This window comes from Limanda limanda, chromosome 4 (genome assembly GCF_963576545.1).
Source record: "Limanda limanda chromosome 4, fLimLim1.1, whole genome shotgun sequence".
In the NCBI taxonomy this organism is placed as follows: Eukaryota; Metazoa; Chordata; class Actinopteri; order Pleuronectiformes; family Pleuronectidae; genus Limanda; species Limanda limanda.
Window position 1 is genome coordinate 30857156 of NC_083639.1, and position 10173 is coordinate 30867328.

General features: G+C 45.4%; 1 protein-coding gene across 1 annotated transcript in view; it reads left to right on the forward strand.

The window, feature by feature from the left end:
• Positions 1 to 939: 939 nt before the first annotated feature.
• The window catches only part of LOC132999736 (DDB1- and CUL4-associated factor 1-like), a 24021-nt gene continuing 14787 nt past the window's right edge, over positions 940 to 10173 (forward strand). The window contains exons 1-12 of the mRNA XM_061069483.1: positions 940 to 1104; positions 3209 to 3405; positions 3512 to 3588; positions 3757 to 3830; positions 4556 to 4669; positions 4904 to 5041; positions 5302 to 5880; positions 6161 to 6262; positions 7352 to 7510; positions 8173 to 8352; positions 8455 to 8564; positions 8801 to 8900. Coding sequence (XP_060925466.1) covers positions 3215 to 3405; positions 3512 to 3588; positions 3757 to 3830; positions 4556 to 4669; positions 4904 to 5041; positions 5302 to 5880; positions 6161 to 6262; positions 7352 to 7510; positions 8173 to 8352; positions 8455 to 8564; positions 8801 to 8900 — 1824 coding nt within the window. The 5' untranslated portion in view covers positions 940 to 1104; positions 3209 to 3214. The remainder of the gene's footprint in view (positions 1105 to 3208; positions 3406 to 3511; positions 3589 to 3756; positions 3831 to 4555; positions 4670 to 4903; positions 5042 to 5301; positions 5881 to 6160; positions 6263 to 7351; positions 7511 to 8172; positions 8353 to 8454; positions 8565 to 8800; positions 8901 to 10173) is intronic.

Genomic DNA, 10173 nt, shown 5'->3' on the forward strand with positions numbered 1-10173 from the left:
GGATGTTTTGTTTTCTGTGTCTGATATGGAGATGGACTTTACTTTTATCGTATGCAAAGGCAGAATAATTTTAATAACTCGGACACGGAGCCGAACAGAGTTAATCAGCCCATGTGGCTGCAGGGGGCGCTGTTGCTCAGTAAAAGTTACACAGTGTCACTTTAAGTATTTTTTTTTATTTTCCACGTGATTTTTTTTATAAAACTTAGGTTTGTGTTCAAAGCGTAAAATTATTTATCTGCCTTCCACTGTGAATACTGTGTTAATTTAAGAGCATATAGATATGAAACTATACAACTAAATATTTACAATAAAACCTCAGTGGAATAGACATAAAAGTAAATTATGTGTTTGACGCAGATTCAAACACAAACTTTCATTTTCATGCAAACACTGAACTTCCTAAATATGGGACACCTTCATGCAATTTTTGGAAAGCGACCAAGTGGAAATGAATGAGTGAAACAGAATAAAATAGCAGCACATAATGGGACATATATTTTTTGTAACTAACTAATATTATGAATAAGAGAACGTTATTTTATCTAGGCTTTTGATTTGATTGATTGGAATTTTATTTATTTGTATTTGTATAACTATGTCTTTATTTACTTCCATTTATTCTTATATTATATATATGTAATTTTTTATATATTTTGTATTATTATTTTATTTAATCTTATTTTAAGTTATTTGATTTCTGCCTCTTTTTCTTTACCTTGAGTGTTTGATTGTGGGTTGGGGGGGTGTTCATAAACGTTTGTATGTTTATAAATGTTTGAATGTATGTTTCTTATATGTAAAACTCAATAAATATATTGTTAAAAAAAACTAAAAAACACTGAACTTCCTCCTCCGGCCGCTGATGAACTCGACCTCACACCACAAGTCCCACAATGCACCGCGCCGCCTGCCGTCATCTACCCGCGCCGGCCTCGGTGACGCAGCGTGCTGTCGCCGGGAGAAGTTTGAAAACAGACGCAAAAACTTTTCTTTCGCTTTAACGCTTCGTGTGGTTCCGGTTGTTTCCGGAGGATCCGAGCCGAGTGTCCCCGGAGGTCCGAGCAGCTCGAGGGGCGTCCGGCCAGAGGACGTCCGGTGCAGGTGAGTGGAGGGGGGGGGGGCGGGCGAGTGGTTAGCTGGACCCGGGGACAGGAGCACATGAGGCGGGCTGTCAACACGCTGCTGGCCCCGGTCCCTGGGTCTCTGTCCCCGGGGAGTCCAGCGGCTCTCAGCCGGGGACAGAGCCCCGGGAGGCGGCCACAGGAGCCGAGAGAGTCCGGTGGGGGGGGCGGGACACGAGGAGTTAGCTAACGTGTAGCTTAAAGTGCTAGCTTCAACACACACACACACATGTACACACACACACACACACACACACACACACACTCATGTACACACTCTCTCACACACACACACACACAGACACACAGACACGCTCACGTGTACTAGTAAGCGTAAACACACACACACACACATACACACTCACACGCACTCACGTGTACACACATATACACACACTCACATACACCCACAGACACACTCAGGTATACACACTCACACACATATACTCACACTCACTTATACTCACGTACACACAGACACTCACGTGTACAAACACACACACATATACACACACTCGCATACACACACTCACACAGTCACACTGACATATACACACACAAACACATGTACACACACACTCACTCGCATTCACACACACACAGACACGCTCGAGTGTACTAGTAAACGTAAACACACACATATACACACACACACGCACGTATACACACACAGTCACGTACGTACACACACACTCACACTCACGTACACACTGACACGCACTCACGTGTACACACATATACACATACACACACACTCACTCAGGTATACACACACAAACACACAGACACGCTCACGTATACACACACTCACTTATACTCACTCACGTACACACAGACACTCACGTGTACCAACACACACACACATATACACACACTCGCATACACACACTCACACAAAGTCACACTGACATATACACACACAAACACATGTACACACACACTCACTCGCATTCACACACACACAGACACGCTCGAGTGTACTAGTAAACGTAAACACACACATATACACACACACACGCACGTATACACACACAGTCACGTACGTACACACACACTCACACTCACGTACACACTGACACGCACTCACGTGTACACACATATACACATACACACACAAACACACAGACACGCTCACGTATACACACACTCACTTATACTCACTCACGTACACACAGACACTCACGTGTACCAACACACACACACGCACGTATACACACACAGTCACGTACGTACACACACACTCACACTCACGTACACACTGACACGCACTCACGTGTACACACATATACACATACACACACACTCACTCAGGTATACACACACAAACACACAGACACGCTCACGTATACACACACTCACTTATACTCACTCACGTACACACAGACACTCACGTGTACCAACACACACACACATATACACACACTCGCATACACACACACACACAGTCACACTGACATATACACACACAAACACATACACACACGCACGCATATACACAGACACACTCACGTCTACACACGCACGTTCAGACAGACACACACACACATATAAACACTCTCTCACACTCAAACTCACAAATACTCACTAACGTTCACACACACACACACACACACAAAAACACAGTCACGTATACACACTCACTGTGTCACAAATATTTCCCGCAGCTGACAGAATATTGCAGTTCTTTGTCACCTCCTGTTTACGTGTACACGTGTTGTGTAACTTTAGAAGTATTTGTATTTGTTTGATGTAAAGTTTTCTCGCTGTAGAAAAACTTTACATCATCGGTGAAAAACAAACTGTAGCTGTCAATATATTTTAAACAATTGTTAAAAGCTTTTCCAGTTGTCGAACTATGTTGAACATCTGCAATGTGTAACTGTAGAAATTGTTTATTGTGTATAGAAAATTATCTACGCTTATAACGATTTTGTTGATATAGAAGTAACTTTAACACATTTTTTGTAGCTGTAGAATCCTTGAGCACATTTGTGAATAAGTATCAGCTTTGGGAATATTTAATAAATGTGTTATTATTAGGATTTGAACTGTGATGATTAAACTCCTCCTCCTTTCTGTCCCAGGCAGACATGTCTTCCCCAGAAGAAGAGCCATCGTCTGCCGTGTCGGCCGTTCTGTCCTCCGCCCTGTCCTCCGCCGTGTCCGCCGCCATGGCCGTGGCGATGGCGGCGGAAGCGAAGGCGGAGCTTTCCCAGCTGTTGGACGAGTGGGAGGCGGCCCAGCGAGGCAGCTCGGAGCAGCTGGTGACCAGCCTCACGAGGTCAGCACCGACTCGTTCATATGATATCACAGATATTACTTATTAACGTGGAGAGTCTGTGTTTCTTTGATTTTCCTGACGTGTGACTCATCTGTGTTTCCTGCAGGATCTCTGAGCTGATTGAACGAGAGACGTCAGCCTATCACAAAGCAGATCCCGACCCGTTCGACGATCGACATCCAGGTTCATGTCCGCACACGTTTTCAAAACCTTTCTGATCTTTGTCCTAAAAGTTTAATAACCCCATATTCATGAATTTTTGATTTGGTTCAAAGAAAGAAAGTTTCAGAAAGAAGCTGAACTGAAGCTTGTGTTCATGTTTGGTTTTCTCTCTCTCCTGTGTCACGGCAGGGCGTGCGAACCCAGACGGCATGCTGGGACAGCTGCTGAAGATGCTCTTCATGAACAACAACTTCACCAACGCTGTGAGGACTTGTGTTTTCTGCTCAGTCTGACAGAGAGCTCCGAGAACTCAGATGTTCTGTTTTCATCAATCACCTGTTCCACTTTATCTAGAAAGACGGACAGATCTTTACATCGTATCTTTCCAACGAACGAGCAGAATCTGAATTAAACATCTTATTCAGGGTTCGTACGGTCATGGAAAACCTGGAAAAGTCATGGAATTTTTAAATTTGTTTTTCCAGGCCTGGAAAAGTCATGGAAAAAAATAATCTCCCAAAAGTTTTGGAAAAGTCATGGCAATTTGATATATTCATTTTTTTCTTGTCGTTCATTTTAGGGATGGGCATAATTAATAGACGATCGATTAAGAAAATTGAATCGAATGCCCATCCCTTGTTCATTTACGCTGAGTTTTAAATAATTCATCTGCTTTTAAAGAAATACACTCAAAATATAGGCAGGCTTACTTGGGTTTGTGTCATTTAAGGTTTACTGTCTGCCTTGGAATTCTCATTGTTAGTTTGAAAACTACATTTTGTCACTTTTTCGCGGATACACCGAGATTTCACAAAATGTTCTGTCATGGAACTTTGGTTTAAAGTCATGGAAAAGTCCTGGAAATCCATTGGTCAAAATGTGTATGAACCCTGCTTATTATATATGGTTCTTACCCATGTAAATAGATAAAGTTTGAATTTCACTGCAGAAGTGGAGCTTTAGTTTCCTATTGTGTGTATTTCTCTAGTTGCTGGACACGTACATCATGACGAGCAGAGACGTGAGCCTCCGAACCGCCGCCTGCCGCCTGCTGCTGGACATCATGCCCGGCCTGGAGACCTCCGTCGTCTTCCAGGAGAAGGTCACTAGCTTTGGAATCTGTCGGGACTGAATCATCACATCACGTTTTACTGAATTATGTTTTGTTGCAGCCTCATGTCTGCACTCAGGAGAACGGATATTTGACAAATATAATTATTGTCTCCGCTCACAGCAGCATCAGAGTTTATTACATGTTTATATGCTCATTTTACACTGGCGTTAATGTCAATTGTGTGTGTCTGTGTGTGTGTGTGTGTGTGTGTGTGTGTGACAGGAGGGGCTTGTGGAGACGCTGTTTGGTTTTGCCCGGGAAGCCGAGCGCCCGCTGAGCGTCTTCGCCACGGGGCTGCTGGCCCGAGCCATGAGCAACCAGGAAGTGGCCGCCGGCTACCGACCCTCCAACCTGCAGCTGGTGAGTTCCACACGAGAGAGAACATCCTGTTGTTCCCTCGGCTGGAGGAGGATCTCTGAAGTGTACACCAAGTTTCATTAAGTTCTCTGCTGACTTTACACATTGTTATAGAACCTTTGCATCAACCACTAAATCATCCTAAATGATCCTGAGAACCTCTTTTCACCTCTAGCATTTTATATATATATAATATATCTAAATATATGTATATATAACTACCACCCTAAATCATCAGAAACTCTTCACTGATCTTGTTCCAGGTACCGATGATGATTCTGCGTCTGCAAGAGCTGCAAACTCAAGAGGCCGAGAATCACCTCGGTCCCATCAAGACCCTCCAGCATCCTCCTCCGGTCGAAGCCACACAATCCTCAAACCTCTCAGCAGACCAGCGAGACGAGACCGAGGGCGAGGACGCCGGCGAGGACAAAGACAGAAGAGACGGAGACGCACAGAGCAGCCGGCCGGTGCTGAAGGCCGGATCCAAACCTTTCGCCCAGAAAAACGGTGGAAGCAGCAGCAGTGGAGGAGGAGGAGGAGCCAGCTCCACACGGATGCTTCCACACTTTGTGGACCAAGCAAGCAATGACTCCGCCTCCAGGGGGACGCAGGACAGGCTGGGAGGAGTCAAAAGACCGGCGGGAAAGGAGAACGGAAGGAACGCCAAACAGAAGCTCAACTCGGAGAGGAGCAGCACCGGTAACCAGCCAATCAGCAGCTCCTGGTCCGAGATGAGCTCCATGGTGATTGGATCTGACTACTGCCTGTCCCCTCTGAGCCCGGCCATGGAGCAGAGGCTCGTCCTCCAGTACCTGCAGCCGCTCGGAGAATATCAGGAGGTGAGAAGGTTCCTCCGACACCAGCGCTCCACCACCCGCTCACCAGGCTGCAGCCACACTGCTGGGATCTCATCTGGAAACTAAAACTCTTTTCTCTTCTTCTGTTTTGGCTCGTTAGCAAAGCATTTGGTTAAGTTAGAGAAAGAGCTCAGACACAAATGAGAAGCAGCAACACTGATAGTTAATCTTTTATCTAACACACACACACACACACACACACACACACACACACACACTCTATTTAAACTATAAACTCAGTAACCTTTCTTATCTTCTGCAGTTGCTCGCCATCTTCATGCAGCAGGACACACGCATGTTGCTGATGAACTACATCGACCTCAGACAGACCAAGAATGTGCAGCTCACCTACGACGCTCTGCTGGTAAGACTGGCCCTCACGAAACCTGAGGAACCTTAGGAACATGAGAAAACATCATGAACATGAGGAACACCAGAAACATCAGAAACACCAGGAACATGAGGAACATCAGGAACATGACAAACATCAGGAACATCAGGAACACCAGAAACATCAGGAACATGAGGAACATAAGAAACATAAGAAACATCAGGAACATCAGAAACACCAGCAACATCAGGAACATGAGAAACATCAGGAACATCAGGAACATGAGCAACACCCGAAACATCAGGAACAGGAGAAACATCTGAAACATCTGAAACATCTGAAACATGAGGAACATGAGAAACATCAGAAACATGAGAAACATGAGAAACATCAGGAACATCAGGAACATGAGAAACATCAGAAACATCAGAAACATCAGGAACATCAGAAACATGAGAAACATCAGGAACATGAGAAACATCAGGAACATCAGGAACATCAGGAACATCAGGAACATCAGAAACATCAGGAACATCAGGAACATGAGGAACATGAGAAACATCAGGAACATGAGAAACATCAGAAACACCAGAAACATGAGAAACATCAGGAACATGAGAAACATCAGAAACACCAGAAACATGAGAAACATGAGGAACATCAGGAACATCAGAAATATGAGGAACATGAGAAACATCAGGAGCATCAGAAACATGAGCAACACCAGAAACATCAGAAACATCAGGAACATGAGAAACAGCAGGACCATCAGGAACATGAGAAACATGAGGAACATGACAGTGGACAGAGAAGGAACTTTGTCAGTAGACTTGCAGATAGATTTTTCAGGAACACAAAGACCGAACATCTTCAGTCACAGACCTCGAATCTGATGGTTTATCTCAACTTTGATTTCAAAACGATCTGTAACTGGATTAATAATCAAATCACCCTTTTCATACTTTATTAATTCAAATATAGATGAAAATAAAATTGTATTTTCAGAACAGATTTAAAACGATTTCCTCCTTCTTCGTTGTTTGTCACAAATATTCAACTGATCATCAATTCAGGATAAAAAACACCAAACCCTGACTTCCTGTCTCCTCCTTCTCTCGTCAGTATCTCGCCTCGTTGCTCCTCCATAAAAAGTTCGTAGCCGAGTTCATTGCTCACGGAGGCGTCCAGAAGCTTCTGCAGATCCCGAGGCCGTCCATGGCAGCTACCGGGGTTTCACTCTGCTTGTACTATCTGGCGTACAACCAAGACGCCATGGAGAGGGTATGACCACACACACACACACACACACACGCACACACACACTTACACACACACAATTTAGTTCAGATTCTATATATCTGTCTGAATTGATTCTCTTCAGTGTCGACTGTTTTGTTTTCCCTGAATCTGAACATCAGGTAGAAACTGTGACTCCACAGTTCAACCCTCTGTTTTCATTCAGGTTTTCTTCTCCACAGAGAAGAATCTGCTGAGTCGAGCTGTGCGATGCTAATATTTGATACAAAACTAGATTCTTAACCAAGAAATTAACATTTTACAAAAGTTGAGAAATGAATCCGCTCTTCAGGAAGTTTCTTTGCTTTGACTCCTCGTCTGAATTTAAAATCTCTGAGCTTTATGAATCTAATGGTTCTGATCATTTGTAAACATTCTTCATCCTGACACACACACACACACACACACACACACACACACACACACACACACACACACACACACACACACACACACACACACACACACACACACACACACACACACACACACACACACACACACACACACACACACACACACACACACACACACACAATGTGTTTCTCTGATCTGAAAACTTGATTTAGAGTCAAGACTGAGCCTCACCTTCCTGCCCTGTATCTCTCCTGTGTTGTGTGTGTGTGTGTGTGTGTGTGTGTGTGTAGGTGTGTATGCTCCCAGACGGCGTTCTCTCCGACATGGTGTCCTACGCCGTGTGGCTGCTGGAGTCGTCCCACGCCTCCGGAGTGTGCCACGCCACCATGTTCTTCTCCATCTCCTTCTCGTTCCGAGCCATGCTGCAGCTGTTCGACCAGCAGGACGGGCTGCGGCGGCTCGTCAACCTGGTCAGTGACGCATCTCATCACCAGGTTATGAGTATGAAATCATACTTTTCCTCTTGTCTGTGAGAACTACAGATCTAGAGGAGTCTGGTTCTCTGCCTGCAGGTGAGCACTCTGGAGATTCTCAACCGAGGGAGTGAAGTGTCCATCCTGAGTGATGACCAGGTGTTCTCCAGCCGGCAGACGGCCAAACACACCTGCATGGCCGTCCGCAGGTACACACACCAATAACTGAACATGTGATATATATGTTATGTATTAATAAAGTTAAATTAAGCTAATTTCACTTCTCTTGGTTTTTAATCTCCTTCGTGTTGGTGCTATGAACGATGTTTGGCAAAGCTCTGACTCGTACAAACCTTTTCTTTTTCCAAGCAGCTGCTTAGTACAGGTCCAAAAAAAATCATTGATCATATTTTTGCTTATTGATTTCCTCTCTGACTTTTTGAAGGTATTTCGAGGCTCACCTGGCAGTGAAGGCCGAGCAGGTGAAGCAGGCGCTGCACACGTCAGACAAAGGAACCATCGTTCCCCAGCAGCAGTTCTACAAGGTACGACGTGGATCCATCATCATCCTGTTTGTAGAGTGACTCATCAAATGGTAGATTTCACCATTTTTATTAAAAGAAATCTGTAAACAGAAAGAAGCTTTATTGTCAAGAGACCATCAAATAACCCTTTTACACGTAGTTAGTGTTTCTCATGCGAAGCAGCAGCAGCAGATAGTCGAGGTCTGACTCGTTCACAACAAGGGGAACGTGTGAGGAACGTGTGAGGAACGTGTGAGGAACGTGTGAGGAACGTGTGAGGAACGTGTGAGGAACGTGTGAGGAACGAGTGAGGAACGAGTGAGGAACGAGTGAGGAACGAGTGAGGAACGAGTGAGGAACGTGTGAGGAACGTGTGAGGAACGTGTGAGGAACGTGTGAGGAACGTGTGAGGAACGTGTGAGGAACGAGTGAGGAACGAGTGAGGAACGAGTGAGGGACGTGTGAGGAACGTGTGAGGGACGTGTGAGGAACGTGTGAGGAACGTGTGAGGAACAAGTGAGGAACGTGTGAGGAACGTGTGAGGAACGAGTGAGGAACGTGTGAGGAACGTGTGAGGAACGTGTGAGGAACGTGTGAGGAACGAGTGAGGAACGAGTGAGGAACGAGTGAGGAACGTGTGAGGAACGTGTGAGGAACGTGTGAGGAACGTGTGAGGAACGTGTGAGGAACGTGTGAGGAACGTGTGAGGAACGAGTGAGGAACGAGTGAGGAACGAGTGAGGAACGAGTGAGGAACGAGTGAGGAACGAGTGAGGAACGAGTGAGGAACGTGTGAGGAACGTGTGAGGAACGTGTGAGGAACGAGTGAGGAACGTGTGAGGAACGTGTGAGGAACGTGTGAGGAACGTGTGAGGAACGTGTGAGGAACGAGTGAGGAACGAGTGAGGAACGAGTGAGGAACGTGTGAGGAACGTGTGAGGAACGTGTGAGGAACGTGTGAGGAACGAGTGAGGAACGTGTGAGGAACGTGTGAGGAACGTGTGAGGAACGTGTGAGGAACGTGTGAGGAACGTGTGAGGAACGAGTGAGGAACGAGTGAGGAACGAGTGAGGAACGAGTGAGGAACGAGTGAGGAACGAGTGAGGAACGTGTGAGGAACGTGTGAGGAACGTGTGAGGAACGAGTGAGGAACGTGTGAGGAACGTTCTCAGTCACAGCCCCTGTGAAAAAGTTCAGGAAATTGTCTGGACTTGAAGTATCCAGTTTAGGGTTGCAAAGGGGTGGAAAGGTTCCGGTTAATTTCCGGTTTAGCTCGGGAATTTTGAAAAAAAAAA